This window comes from Aphis gossypii, chromosome 1 (assembly GCF_020184175.1).
Source record: "Aphis gossypii isolate Hap1 chromosome 1, ASM2018417v2, whole genome shotgun sequence".
Taxonomy (NCBI): Eukaryota; Metazoa; Arthropoda; class Insecta; order Hemiptera; family Aphididae; genus Aphis; species Aphis gossypii.
The window spans coordinates 55,092,768-55,108,195 of NC_065530.1; the positions used below are offsets into that span (position 1 = coordinate 55,092,768).

The window sequence follows — 15,428 nt, forward strand, 5'->3', positions numbered from 1 at the left end:
TGACTTATAAAATAATAAATTGTATGAATATACCGTTTATAACCATTATATATAACCAAAATACAAAAATGGTGGTATCGATTTTCATGTATCAATTGCTTATTTGCGTACCTAATACCTAAAGCTTAAATACGTTTAAAATAGGTTTATATTCATAAGTATTCACTATCTAAAGTATCAGCTATAATTTATCAAATATCTACAGTACAGTGTTAAAATATTATTGGATAAAATAAAATTCGTCTTCATTTGGCTGGAAACAATGATTTTCGGCTTTTTTTCTTAGTACAACCACATGATACGAATTTTAAATGTTTAACATTTATGATGTATACTACTTATTAAGTATTTGATATATATGTATTATATATATATATATTTATATATTGTTGATTGGATATTGTGCACGGAACACCGATCAAATGTGCGTAGAAGCGAGGTATATGCCTTTAAAATACAAATTGTGTACTGTTCAGAATTGGACGTGAAAAATAATTCGACCGCGTCGAAAAAGTATATTATAAACCACAAGGTACGATATAGTTTATTTGTGGTTAATGGACCCAAGCGAAAAATTATATGGCACATTCTATATACCTATATCTTAAATAATAAAAAAAACCAATTTTTAAGTAAAGAGGAAAAAAAATTAATTAAACACTTAATCATATGGTTAAGAAAAAAAGGATTCGAATTCGTATAACCCTTAATTATCTGCAAACTACACACAGGAATATGATTCTACATTATGGCATACGTTTTTTTTTTTAAATATTAAACCCTGCTTTATACAATTCTCAAATATTAAATTTACATTTTTTTAATATTGTTACTCGGAGATAGTATTTTATAACATACACACCTAAATACAACAATTTTTTATTCCTATAAAAAATTGAGAAATAAAATTGTATTTATGTAATAAGTATTTATTTGTAGTTTTTTCTTTGAATGATTTAATCAGAAAACATCTATTTATTATTTTACCTGTTTAAATTTTAATACCTCTGAAACCTAATTCACTGACATCGCACAATCTAATTACATTAGAATAAAATTATATTCAAATCTTTCATGGAGAGTAAAGAAAAATGTTTAAATTACAAAGAATTTTTTCGTATACATGATTTTTATTAAAAAGCTGCTAATCATAATATTTCTCGATTAATAAGCTAATAAAATATTTATCATTTATAAAAATAATAAATAATAATTATAGTATAATATAAATATTTATATATATAAAATTATAAGTAATACAAGTTTTACAAAGTTAGTAATTACTAATTAACAATAATTTCCACTGATATCAAATAGGATATCATAGGTTAAATTGTCATTTTATTTCCAACAATTAATTCTAGAATTTCAAAAGCTATTTATTAATTTGAATAGTATTACCCATCAATATTTCTTTTTTTGTCATGTTTCTGCTTTGAATAACTTAATATTTCCATCAAAGAACCTAAAGTAGATAAAATTGACAATAATTTCTGAAAAGTACAACTTTTAACCCAACTATTTGAAATATTCCGAACATAACCTAAGAAATAAGTTAGGTTATAATTTTTAATGATTTAAAATTAAAAACTAGATTTACAGTGTTTTTTATCAAACTTTTAAGCTAATTTTATTAAATGGTTTAATTGTCGGCTAAAATAATAGTGCCATCATCATACCTAATGTTGTTAATTCTGGCTCCATTTAGTTATTAGTAATTAATGCTAATACATATAATATGAATAGATAATGTTTTATTATGAGTTATGACATAATATAATATAAACAATAAGTTACAATGACTTTTATAGTTAGTTGAAAAATACCTAGATACTGTTAAATCATTGATGATAAAATAAAATAATTTCAAGAACAATATTTCTACATTAAAATACAATTTTATTAATGCATTTTCAACAATAATGATCTCAAATTTTAAAATAGTACTTTCAAATCACCATCCTGATTATTATTGGTATTAAACTTTATAACTATTGAAAAAAATTTCTAATAATGAAGTACTATAATATAAGTAAGTAGGTAAATACTACTCACAACGTATAAAAATAATTCTTTATTTTTATTTAAATGTATTGACTGAAATTAAAAAAAAAATGGTTCATTAGTTATTCGTTGTCTAAACAATTTACACCTGACATAAGAGTTAAATAAAAAACAAAAATCACAAATGTCAACGCTATCTACCGTCTACGCCGTGCGCGTGATTAACACCTAGTACAAATCTATAGCGGTCGATGTCGCTATAATTTATAAAACATTATCATTAACCATGTTTATCAAATAAACATTTTTTTTGAAATCGGTTTAAAAGTTAATCCTGTAAACATATACCTATGTAATATCATGTACATATTACCACTATTATAGTATTACAGTATTACTTCGAATTACGTTGGGCGGTGCGTGATTGAGCACAAATACTAATACGATCGAATTATATTGGATATCACACACTAAATAGATGATATATTACGTATCGACAATCGAAGGTACCTATGGAATATGGGTAGTAATTTTGGTTGATCTTAAAGATAAAATTGATAATCTATACATTACACAACAACGGAAACTTGTTAATTGTAAATTAGTAAAAGCAAATTTTTTTCGCCACGACTAAATGAATCTACCATTATTCAAGATTTATGACACTACTTGTATTTATACTGTAAACATGGAACAACGGACCCATGAAAGTATATCGTTTTATGAACCAATTATTCAAAGTATGAGTGTAGAAATCTTCAAGACTTATACTGATTCTTAAGTCAATAGAAAATGTTTTGATAGTGTGAAATGTGTTGGGTTATACATAGACGGTGTTAGAGCTTTGCGCGATAAAAATAGTGTTATGAATCAAATATTTAAAATCAAAATGCATCTTGGATATTACAAAATGCACATGGAAGTTTTAACATCAAAACATGTGACGGGTTACTTGAAAAACATTTTGAGAACTTCTATGAAAATAGTCGACTTCATTAAGACAATGCAATTACAATTACACTTTTTGAAACTACTTATTGATCTTGTAAAAGCTCAGAATCTAAAATGATTAATAGGTACCTAACCTAATTTTAAACTGTAAATTAACTATTTAGCATAAAAAAATTCAAAATTGAATAAAAGATCTGTGAAAATCTTTTAAATGTAGAAACTTATAAAAAAGCATTACGACTTAACAATGAAATACTTTAAAATCACAAAATAAATCTAATTCATACTATACAATATTACAAGTTTTAAGTTATAATAATATTATATTTCACTTACTCATATCTTAAATGCTATATTAATTTTTTTCCTAAATAGATAATTCATTTTTACATTTTAGTAAAATAATTAGTATATAATACCTTTAACGACTAATAAGTGTATAGATAATATGTTGAACTAATTATTTTAAATTAAATTTATTAATAAACAGTTGTACTTTGATGCGAATACAAACTTACATATTTTAAATATATTTTAGCACTTAAATAAAGGAAGATAACACATTATATAATACCAATTAGCCTATTATATAATAAGCTAAAAAGTTCAAACTTGTTTAATTTAAACAGTTATAAGTAATTGTCTATTTAGTTAAATATATAAATTTATCTTTGACTTAAGATTAATATGTTTTAGAGTCACGTAATGATTAAACAGATGATTATAATACATAAAAAGACTTCAAAAAAGCTTCAAAGGTTAGAGGTCCATGACAATATCTAAATTATAAACGACTTACTAATCTAAACTATCAATAGAATTAAGATTTACAATTATTGTCTTACAACAACTACAATGTGCCATATAAACTTGAAGGCTTGAAACATACACTAGCAGTTTAAATTGGCATTTTCTATACAAGATTTGGTTTTGGGGTATTCAGTCCATTAAAACATAAACCACTTTTTTCAGCACCTAATGGAAAATATCTATTCTAGGCTGACTTATCATTTACCATTCAGAATAGATTTTCGTATGCAATGATACTTAGCATTGGATTCAAATTTAATACTCATATAATATATAATAGTGATTCATCTTTCATATATTATGAAAAAATAAGGGATTTTAATACATTTTTAAGTAGATATATAATAGGCATTTGGTTAGAATATTACTCATATCATATCCATAATGAAATTCAAAATACCTAGAATGTTCGATCATAAACTATTATCATTTTAATGTACATTATAATAAATATATAAATTACAATTCCAGGCTCAATGATATCATTGGATTCAAATTTAACATACCCATTAAAGTGACCTATATGTCCGAGGTCCACCCGATACCTACTGCACAACAGAGCGTTACCCACTTGATCACCATTTTTTTTTTGTAATGAAAAAATGTAATAAAGTATTAGGTATATAGGAATACTGTATATTAAATATTTTTTAGTTTTTAATGTAAGGTAAAGAAAATTAATGTAAGTTATTGTTATAAACAAAAAAATCCGTTTTGTTCTAGCTAGAATCTATGGCCTTAGATACTCAGTAATAAACGCAATTTAATTATTTAGTATCAAATCCAATAATCTTAATGGTGTTAGGTTTTAAAGAGAATGTAATAATAAATTGCTATGACGTGTATATTGTATATATTATGTATATTATAGTAAATATGATGAGTAATAACTAATCTATCTACGAATTATAGACATATTATGTATTTATCTTAATATTTCATATAGAAAAACAAAATAAAAATTGTACCACAGCTATAATAGTCCTAATCTACGTTAATTTAACGATAAAAAAAATATGGCCAGATAATTGTATAATATAGCTATCTATTTACCGGTAAAATGATTACAAAAATTATAATTTTTAGATGAACTCACTTGATAGGAATGATAAGATGTTTTTTATTTTATATTAATTAATTGCTTTGTTCTCTATTTAGATTTAGTTCCTAAACTATATTATACACAATATAACACAACAGAATATTATAATAATATGATATACTACAACTACTGAAATAGGCAGTCAATAGTACAGTGTTGTAGACTGTTATGAGTAGATATTGCAATATTAGTAAAACTACCTTCAGTTGAAAAATAAAATATATAGCCAAATATTATATACCTAAACGTAGGTGCGAGGGAGCTCCAGAGTAATAGTATTCAAAATATGGAAAGTAATATTATGTTAAACTATTTATACCATCTCATTACTATCAATTTAAGTTTGTGTATTTAATTTCTCCTCTTACCTATACGATTAACCTTATAAGTCGTAATATTAAGTTTTAACTATCAAATAAAAAATGTTAACCCCTACAAAGTTAGGTACTTAGGTACAACTTAGAAACTATAACCTATAACATGACATCGTTATAAATATTGAATACAAAATTAAATATATTTATAAATAACAATACAACATAATTTATATATTTGTTTTCTAATACAAATTATAAATATTTGTGTGTAAAACATACACTTATAAAATCAAAACAATATTTTATAATTGCATTATATCATGTATTATATTATACTGCAATAAGTTCACATATTATAAAAAAATAAGATAAAAACAAAACAAAAGTACAAAGAATTCTAAAAATCAGATGCGTATAAAATAAAATAAATATAACTGACAAAAATATTATGCAGTATTCGATGGTTGAATATTTAAAAAAAAACTTAAAATTAAGATTTTCCGTTGGTCGTTACATTGGCAACAGTTGTAGTTTGGGATGGTGCAGGTGCAGTATTCGCCTTATTGGCTTTTGGAGGTTTGACGTTTGCAACCGCAACGGTGTTTTTATTGTCTTTTTCAGTTTCTTTCTTTTTAGAATCATTTACTTTTGAAGATGCTGACGATAAATACTCCTGAAATTATTTTAAACAAATTTAATACAAATTCCACCAAACAGTTTTCACCACTACAATACCAATCTCTAGAGACTATTAGTTACTAGGTACCTAACAAAGACTTTACTTACCAATATCATTTTCCTTAGATCTTCAATAAATGTCTTATACTTGGCCAACTGCTCATTGGTAAATTTCACAATTGTACCTTTTGCATTTTCCAAATGGGCGTACTAAAAATATTAAAACATTGTATCACATAATTATAGCACTCACTGATATTTGACTAAACTATAAAATTAGGGATATATAAAAAACTTTATGAATGAAAAGCAATATCTGGGACACTCTGCAGTAACTTAAGAAATTCAACCATTTCAGTGAACGCTTATGGTCCATAGGTAGGTACTGATTAAATATCGATCAAACCAATTATTTTTGACGATTCCAATCAGCTACAAATGAAGTTATATTGAACGTAAAGTAGGAACTCAAAATAAATTAAGTTTCAGAATTTCTCCGAAAATATTTCTGCGTAATTTATGGTTCTATCTTAATTTTGTGCCAATAAAAAATATGCACCCTAATCACGTCAGTATTAACTATTTGTCAGCCACACCTTTATAATTTGGTCCGCCAAGTTGGCAGCCTCCTGGGTAGCGTAGGTGAATGCATTTCCCAAATATGTAGGTCCCATACTGACGTTTTTGGCCAAAAAGTTTGTCACGTGCACGAAACGCCTAGCTCCCTCCCTCGATAACATTTCGATGAGCTGTTCAATGTTTTCCGGTGGCTTTTGATTTTCTGGTTCATCCTCGCTAAGGTGTTTCCATATGGCTTTCATTTTTTCCGAAAACGCTTTAGGATCTTTGGCCAACTGAAAAATTTCACAATTTATGAGCTTAAATTATTTTCCCCGTGTACAGTAATTTCAGTGAAATAAACTATGCATCTCTGTATTGAATTACCGGACAATCCGAACATCTAATTATTCCAAATTCTCATGACCATTGATATTAACTTTTAAATAATAATAATTATTATTATATAAAATAATATGGGTACGAACAACGAAACAACCTACGTATATTATGTAATCACATATTTTATAATTTTGCAATAATAATAATTAATATTTTTTTATAATTAGTTTTGAAACTAAAGTTGTATAAACGTATAATGATAAATTGTTTACATTAAAAACCTGCTAATTAATGATTTTTAAACGGATATTATAGTTTCAAAACAATACCTCATTAAAATATGTCGAAATGTTCAATAACATTCTATAACTTTCCATTAGTAGTAGTTATCAACTTTATTTTAAAACATATTATCTATAATCAATCTTGATTTTATATCAATATATTTCAAAAATTTTAATCTTTAAAAATAAAAGATAATTTATTATTACGCTACTTGCTCATAATAGTCACAATTTAAACATTTTAAAAATGGAGTTTAAGACAACAAAATATATTATTATTATGCTTTAAAATTCCAAAAACTAGAGTTTGAATAAATTCATCATATTATACTAAAGGAAAAAAATGATATAAACGTGCTATAGTGACTCACAATTCACATATCATAATAAGCTATGTATATAAAACGATAGCATATTGAGCTTAATATATTATTATATTCATATTGTTATTTGTTACTAATTTATTTTATTACATACAAGTGGTTGAAGTATGGAAATAAATGATAAATAATAAGACATTAATAAATAAATAAATGTGAAGTTGGACATCAACCATGGCTATTAATAAAAAGTTCCTAGTAAGTTTATCAAACAGAATATACACAGTTAAAATTCTTATAAGGTTTGAAAATGTAATACAAATTAAAAGTTATCACAATTAGTAATTACTAATTACATAAATTATATTGATGAGCGTTTGATAATAATATTTTTATGAAAATGGTTATTCAAACAATATTTCAAATTAAGATTTCTCATCAAACAATTTTCAATATTTTTATATAATTAAAAAATATTAATATCGGAAACTTAAAACTTTCTACTTTTACTTAAACTATTTATAGACATTTGAAAGTTTTAAATATATTTAGCTTTTTTTAAATATTGATAAAAAATGTATGCTTAGCCAAAATGTTTTAAAACTTACTATAAGATCCCAGATATTTTTCTTTGAAAATTGTTCATAATATCATAAATAGATACTAAGTCAGTAGACACTTAATTTTTTAAATGTTTAAAATTCAAATTTTAACAAAAATATTCAAAATTATTTTGTAAATAAAAATGTATACCTACAATTTTCAATTTTGATAACCAATGCTTAAAAATTGAATTGTATAAAAGTTTCCTCGTAAGTTATTTCGTAACAACCTTAAAATCTCGACCAAACAAAAACACAATTTTTTTCATAAACATTCCAAATTCAAATTCGATAAAATTATATACTCAAACGAAAAATAACGATCCAATCTTTGTTATATTGTTGTAATTCAAAAACAATTATTGAAACTAGAAATATATATAATAAATGAACACTCACGAGATCTGCAAAATACACGAAGCATTGAACGGTATCATATCCCTGTTTTTTGAGCAGCTTAGCCTCGGCAATCGTTCTACGTGTCAAGCGCCTTTGCAATTTTCTGGAAAAATGGTTGACGTGTCTTATGGTCTTCACTGCCTGACTAGACGTTTCTGTACCTGCAGTAGGCAACAACAACTCAATATATTGCCGAAATTGGATATAAATCGGGACTATATAATATGATATTATAATTAGTAATCACATAGGTATTGTAGGAACATTATGTAGGTAATAGATACTTTGTACGTCTGTTAAAAACAAAAGCCCAAAAATCCCTTTTTTTATCAAATTTTTAAATGAAAAAAATCTTACTCGGTTTATCGGCGACGTCTTCGCCTGGATCCTTATCTGGCAAGTATTTGTCCACGTATTTATCAGCCACGCTCAATGCGTCGTCTAACATAGTGAGCTGCTTTACGGAGTCAGCGCGTTTTAGAACCGGCTCGACTTTGGCTTTGACATAGGTCTTGGTTGTGAAATAAATCTAAAAAATCAACCAAATAGAGATGTATAGAGATTAAATTAAATTCAACGAAATTGACTTAAAAGTGATAACTTATACAAATAAGTTTAACTACCATTCAAAATTATTTTTTATTATATTATTCGTATAAAAGTACATAAATATAATACACATCATATACCTACACATAAAGCTTTTGTACTATAATATACATACTATTAATATTGTAATGCTGTAGTATAACAAGTAATTATTATTATTATTATTTATTATTCAGTTTTAATTAAAAGTAATTTTCTTATTTGTGTACGGCCTATACGGGTGATTCCGGTGTCTATATGTATTAAATATACATATATGTATATATAAGTTTAATTTGTATGTATTAATGCTTATCGTTTATTGGACATAGGTCAAAATTATCTACCTTGGACGACGAACATACGAGTTGGTTATGGAAAATAAATAGAATAACAATGAAACAGAGCAAAGGTATATTATCACCTAGTGCATAATTAATCATTGATCAATGATGTGTCTTGGAAAATGAAAACGATATACCTAACCTAGCTAAACTATATGATATGATACTATATGATATTATCATATTAACTAATGAGCCTATAGTTTAAAATTATAATTATAATAAATTACCTGTATCAATATCATTGAGTATATTATAATTTATATATTATATTATTATGTTTTTTTTTTTTCAAAAAAGACTACTCTCCCCCACTCAATGTTCTTATATATTACTTGAATCAGGTATACTCGAATATCCTAGAGACATTTTAAGTTATGTAGTTAATTTATTGATAAATCAACAGTTTTCAATTGAATTATAATTTTTTTCGTTTTTATGTTGACTCTGAACTTAATATTAAAAATCAGCATTTTTATAAATGTACCTACGTAATATTATATCAATGATAAATACATATTGTATGAAAATCAAATAATCAATATTCTACTATAATTTAGGTAATATCAGTTATAACATCAAAAACAATATGATATAAGTAGGTAATATAATATACTTACTCTCTTTATACATAATATATTATTAGACTATAACGATTGTTACATACTATTATATAATAATATACTTAGGAAGGTCACGTTTAACCATATTATTATTATTAATAGAACAAGTATTAATCAGATAATAGATAATATGAAATTAAAATGAAAATATATCAGTTTATTTTAACTTCAAATTAAGTTTTGGATTATTAAATCATTATATATCTATTTTTGAATTTTGTAGTTATATCAATCGGAACACTAATACATTCATATAGCTCCATGCTTAATATGCTTTTATATTTTTTTTATATTATTACAAACTAAGGTCTAATAATAAGATTTAATTAGGTTAGTTAACCGTTCTATTCTGTGATACGACCTTCTTTATATTTATTATAATTTATAATATAGTATGATTTAATATAACTTAATATGATTATTGTATAGTTACATCCTTATTCAAGAAAAGCTGTATTAAATAATTATTTGCATATTACGTACCTAATTTTTATACCCACCGCTCACCCATAGTTAATAATACGTATGATAGTTACTATACCTATAAACTATAGTAGAAGTGATTTAAATATCGTACCTCAGACCTCATAACAATTTCATTTCATTATGAGTTATTACTTATTTACTAATATAAAAAAACACCACCCATAGCTATCACTAATATGATTTATCCTCTTATCAATAAATATAAATATGGATATTGGATAAACACACTTGGTACTTCATAGGTAAAACTATTGATTTTATAATAATAAACTTTAAAAAATAAATAAATATTATACTTTTAATAATATATTTAGTATATTATAAAGTTAATTGTATAGCTTAGTGTTATAAATCCCAAAAAATTTAAATGTTAAATTTCCTTAAGGCTTAAAGATATAACAAGGTGAAATTCAAAATAAAGTGCTGAAAAAATAACTGGTCACTGTCTGATATAGTGGTGTATACAAAATGTGGTCATTAACAACAGCAAAAAGTTAATTGGTCTAACTTTATAACTTAAATATTTAGTTATTTTCTGATTAACTTGAAAATTTAATTAGTTTAGTTAACCATTAAAATAGCTTATCAGTCAATTTAAAAATAACCCACTAAGGGCCGTTCTTTCAATATCCGATTAGTGTATAATAAACTATGCATATATATATATATATATAAATAACCGGCAGAATTTCTTATGTGTTAACCAGGCGCAGATCCAGAGAAAATTTTCAAAAACAATAATTTAAATTTTGAATATTGGCATTTAAGTTGTTATTTTAGAATTTATTATATGTATTATATATTAAGTAATCGTGCATGAAGAATAACAAAACAATATTATATTTTTGCATTCAATCATCATTTTACTGTATTATCTTTTGTGGTTAAATTTACGAGCCCACCCAAAAATATATTACTGGATCCACTGTAAGAACGGCCCTGAGTTAAAATAAAAATTATTTTTGAAAAGAAATTTGGTTTTCATGGTTTTATATATTTATTAATTTATAAAATAATTAAAATAATCCAATACTATAATTTTTGTTAAGTTTCTTGATAAAATAATAATAAAAGGTAACTTAATTTTTTTTTTAAATAAATTACTGCTACGAAAATAACTGTTATTATACCTATGTAATAATAATAATGTAACAAAGTGTTTTAAAATCACTCACCTCTTCTGGAGTGTAAGTGACCATTGGTATATTTTGCTCGACGACATCCAATGACTTACACATAATATCGTCAATTCTATTAATCGGATCTTCAAATTTGATTACTAATGGAACAGTCATGTCCACTACACTCAAAACGGTCTTTTCTGCGCTTTCCAAGCTGTATCCAATCACTCTATTTGACATCTATGTATGTTTAAACACAAATTATTGATAGTTAAAAATAACCCTTGAAAAAATCAATATACTAAATGTATAAAATAAGCAATATAGTGGTACCTACCTTAACTTTTACATAAACGTATGTCACTTTGTTGACACCTGATGATACCACCGGTAATTTCATAATCCTGTTAATGGCCACAAAGTGAGGCAAATCATGTTTACTCGCAGCCGTCATTGTTGGTGATTTTACCATGAAAATCTATACGTATGAAAAGAAATTATAATGTATAAAGGTACACTACTATCACTGATGTAGAGAAAAAAAATGTACCTATAAATATGTTTCTCCTTCGACACCACACGGTTGAGTGAATCGAAAATCTTTAGCAGTCTGCGTTATTAATGTACGTTTCTGTGATATATACTAGGTATATCATGTAGTGTGTGTGTGTGTATGTAAATCTATATATGTTTATAGGTACGTGCATGAGTAATGATGACTAAAATATTGTGACCTTTCAAAGGTTATCAGTACATTCAAACACATGTAGGGTGTAAGTATATATAATATTATAACGTTTCGTTGAAATCGATCAAAGAAAGTTTGATACATTGGACCCGTATCCAAAAAATAGTATGTATATTTATATGTTATAAAATATAACTTAATCACAATAGTAAGAGACTAAAAGAAATGTTTAAAATTTAAATTTGAAGTATGAACAATAACCTTGTTAGATAAATAAGATGTGTATATTTACGTGACTAGAATATAATATTAGTACTTACTAGGAATTAACTAGATTTAAATAAGACTTTGATCGGTTAAAAAATAAAAGTGCGGAGTCTTACATTAGTGATGTCTCATCAAGTATTTGAACTTATGTCATAATATTTACTAAATATAACACAATAATTAAGAGAACAATACACATTATATTATACAATTGTAACGTAATGGATTAGGTAATTGAAACGGGTAGCGACAGCCATAATTAAAATTGATGACTTAGCATAATATACTTAATAATATTAAAATGCATTTTGTTATTATTATTGTAAATCCTATAAATTCTTAAAAATAACACTATTTGAAATAATAGGTTTATTGCTGATACAGCTATATATTCGTACAATAATTTGGTTTCAAGTATCAATACATTCCTTACATTGATAATCGTTGACTATAAAAATATGTAATAAAATCATTGAAATGTTATTTGAAATAATAAGTGATTTTCGTTTAACTTCTATTCTTACATGGATTAATATGGTAGATATTCAATATATTTACACGAATTTATTCGCACCAGACAAAAAAATAAAATCAATACAAATATCACGTGTATATAAAATTATTATAAATATTAAGCGTTATATTATTTCAATTTTAATTCTAAGGCGAAAACACACTATATTATGTATCCTTAAGTACAGCACATCCGTGATTTTGTACTTTGTGGTTTAAATACATTTGAATTATTTTTAATGATGTAGGAATTCACATCAATTAATGTTTTATACAATTAAAAATACATGTGTATTAGTTTATTACCGTTATGAATACATAGTAACAAATAGATGTTATCTGTTAAATGTAGATCAGAAATCAACAAAAGGGCATTTCAGACATTATTTCTCTAATATATTGTATCGGACATAAGTTGTGATTAATTAAATTATTATTTACATTATACAATATAGATATTAGATTGTAATAATATATCTAGTTAACACAGACGTTGTATATTATAAAAAATAACTTATACATTTATAACAAAGTGAGGAATGCATAATATTCAATTTAGAATAAGGTGTTGTTTATTTATTTAATTTTTCGTTTATTTAAATTTGTACAATCACATTTTTGAAAATAAGAGTTCCATAGTATTTATGCACCACAAATGGCAATCAAACCCAATAAAAATTTTACAAAAACAATGCACATTGCTAAACTACATAATTTTTAAATGTCCCAATAGCTTATAAGTTATAAGAAATTTGTGATAGTAACTACACTACAACTGTTTGAGATTGGTAGACTTTAATATTTAAAGCAATTCATAACGCTGTTAAATTTTGAATAATATATATTATTTCTTGTATTCTGGAAAAAAATCTTTATCCTAAAGATTTCGAATTACATACATATATATTATGTATTCATATGTTGAACTTTATAAAAAAAAATAGAAATTTCATCAAACAAGTAATAAGTAGGTATGCTTAATTTAACCGGTTCAAACATTTATTTAAAAATCTTATAAGTTATTGGTCAGACATTTTATTATAATCGTTTAAGAGTTTATGATATGATAATTTAATAATAAATAATTATTTTTATGAATAATGAAGATACCTGAAAAATCAATACTTAGTAGTAAGTTATAGTATTAATTAATTATACTTATTTTTTTTAAATAATAGGTACTTTGGTACTTCAGGAATAACGATACTACGATAGTTCATCTATTATTATAACGTTATTTCAATATCGTATTTTTTGTTTTTTGTTTTTTTTTTTTTTAAATTGTTTTGCCTTTAAAGAACACTATGGCTTAGTAATTATATGGTTTTAAGTTTAATGATTTATAAAAGTATTTATTATTTTATAAAATAGTCGGGGAAATCTAGTTACGATATTAATTAATAATAAATAGTTATTCAGTGAAGATTTTCCATTCCTTATGGATAATTTTTCCAGAATTGAAGATTAAAGCATTATATACATCAAGTTTCTTATCAATAATAAAAAATGTTTAATTTATAATAAATCTATAATAATTATTATATTTAAAATAATACTTGACTGTTTTTGAAGATGGCTACTAATAAGTGTAGCGGTGAGTTCACTCGTGTTGATGGTTTGTCAAACTAACTACCGTATGTCATTATATCAAGTAATAATTCGGAAATGTTGAAAAGTGTTTGAGGTGTATATTTTGTACTGGTCAATCCTATTATATAGTATAGTGTGTGTTTATTCTATAATTGAAATATTGATATAAATGTACAATATACATATAGGTATATTATATAGATGATGACTAATGAGTAACAAATGTTAAAATACAAAGAAGTCGGAAGATTTAATCAATAAAATAATAGTTGTAATAGCGGGTTTAACATAATCATTATTTAGTATGGTGCATGTTTTGATTTTACAAATAATTATAATAGCAGAATGTATTTTAAAATAAAAATGTTTTTTATCATTTTTCTATCGTAATTAATTATGTTATATAGCCGACCCGTCACAGCTTCGCCTGTGATTGGTTGTTTATTTTTCCTTCAGACGATGATATGTAGAATTTTTTATTCAAATTTTATCGTTTAATGTGATCGGTAAATAAATATAAAAAATGGCTAATGAAAATGTATTGAAATATTTCTATAAGTATTAATGATAAATATATTTTTATTAATAATGGGAACATAAAAATACAATCCCCCATCTCCCACCCCTCCGGAAAAAATAAATAAATATCGGGCGATGTGGTGACATTCAAGAAAGTATTTAGTACAACGTTGTGAAAAAAAATTGTAAAAAATTTCAAAAGCGTCGTTAGAATATTGGAACATTTAATTACAATACACCCTCTTCCAACCCTCTCGCGGTCCTAGAAAACCCCTTACAATTTTATATAATGGTATAGGAAACCCAATTATTTATTTTTATT

The 15,428-nt window shown here is 24.8% G+C and overlaps 1 protein-coding gene across 3 annotated transcripts; it reads right to left on the reverse strand.

The window, feature by feature from the left end:
* Positions 1 to 5,363: 5,363 nt before the first annotated feature.
* Positions 5,364 to 12,242, reverse strand: LOC114125233 (lipid storage droplets surface-binding protein 1). 3 transcript variants are annotated; one of them, XM_027988790.2, is made up of 8 exons: positions 12,080 to 12,242; positions 11,867 to 12,007; positions 11,584 to 11,769; positions 8,725 to 8,896; positions 8,368 to 8,582; positions 6,459 to 6,716; positions 5,971 to 6,072; positions 5,364 to 5,857 (listed from the first exon to the last, which is right to left on the reverse strand). In XM_027988790.2, exons 2-8 carry the CDS (start codon positions 11,999 to 12,001, stop codon positions 5,675 to 5,677), a joined length of 1,251 nt encoding a protein of 416 aa, XP_027844591.1. In that variant the 5' UTR covers positions 12,002 to 12,007; positions 12,080 to 12,242; the 3' UTR covers positions 5,364 to 5,674. The 3 variants fall into 3 exon arrangements, with proteins under 3 accessions (XP_027844591.1, XP_027844593.1, XP_050052891.1); XM_027988792.2 differs by having other exon boundaries at positions 8,368 to 8,528; positions 12,080 to 12,241; XM_050196934.1 differs by having other exon boundaries at positions 11,867 to 12,123.
* Between the last annotated feature and the right edge of the window lie 3,186 nt (positions 12,243 to 15,428).

Excerpts from the sequence above, each read along its gene's own strand:
- LOC114125233 (XM_027988790.2), bottom strand. The coding sequence starts at position 12,001 with ATGGTAAAATCACCAACAATGACGGCTGCGAGTAAACATGATTTGCCT. Across the intron at positions 11,770-11,866 it reads ACGTTTATGTAAAAGTTAAG|ATGTCAAATAGAGTGATTGG; the intron begins GTAGGTACCACT and ends AAACATACATAG. Across the intron at positions 8,897-11,583 it reads TCACTTACACTCCAGAAGAG|ATTTATTTCACAACCAAGAC; the intron begins GTGAGTGATTTT and ends TTGATTTTTTAG.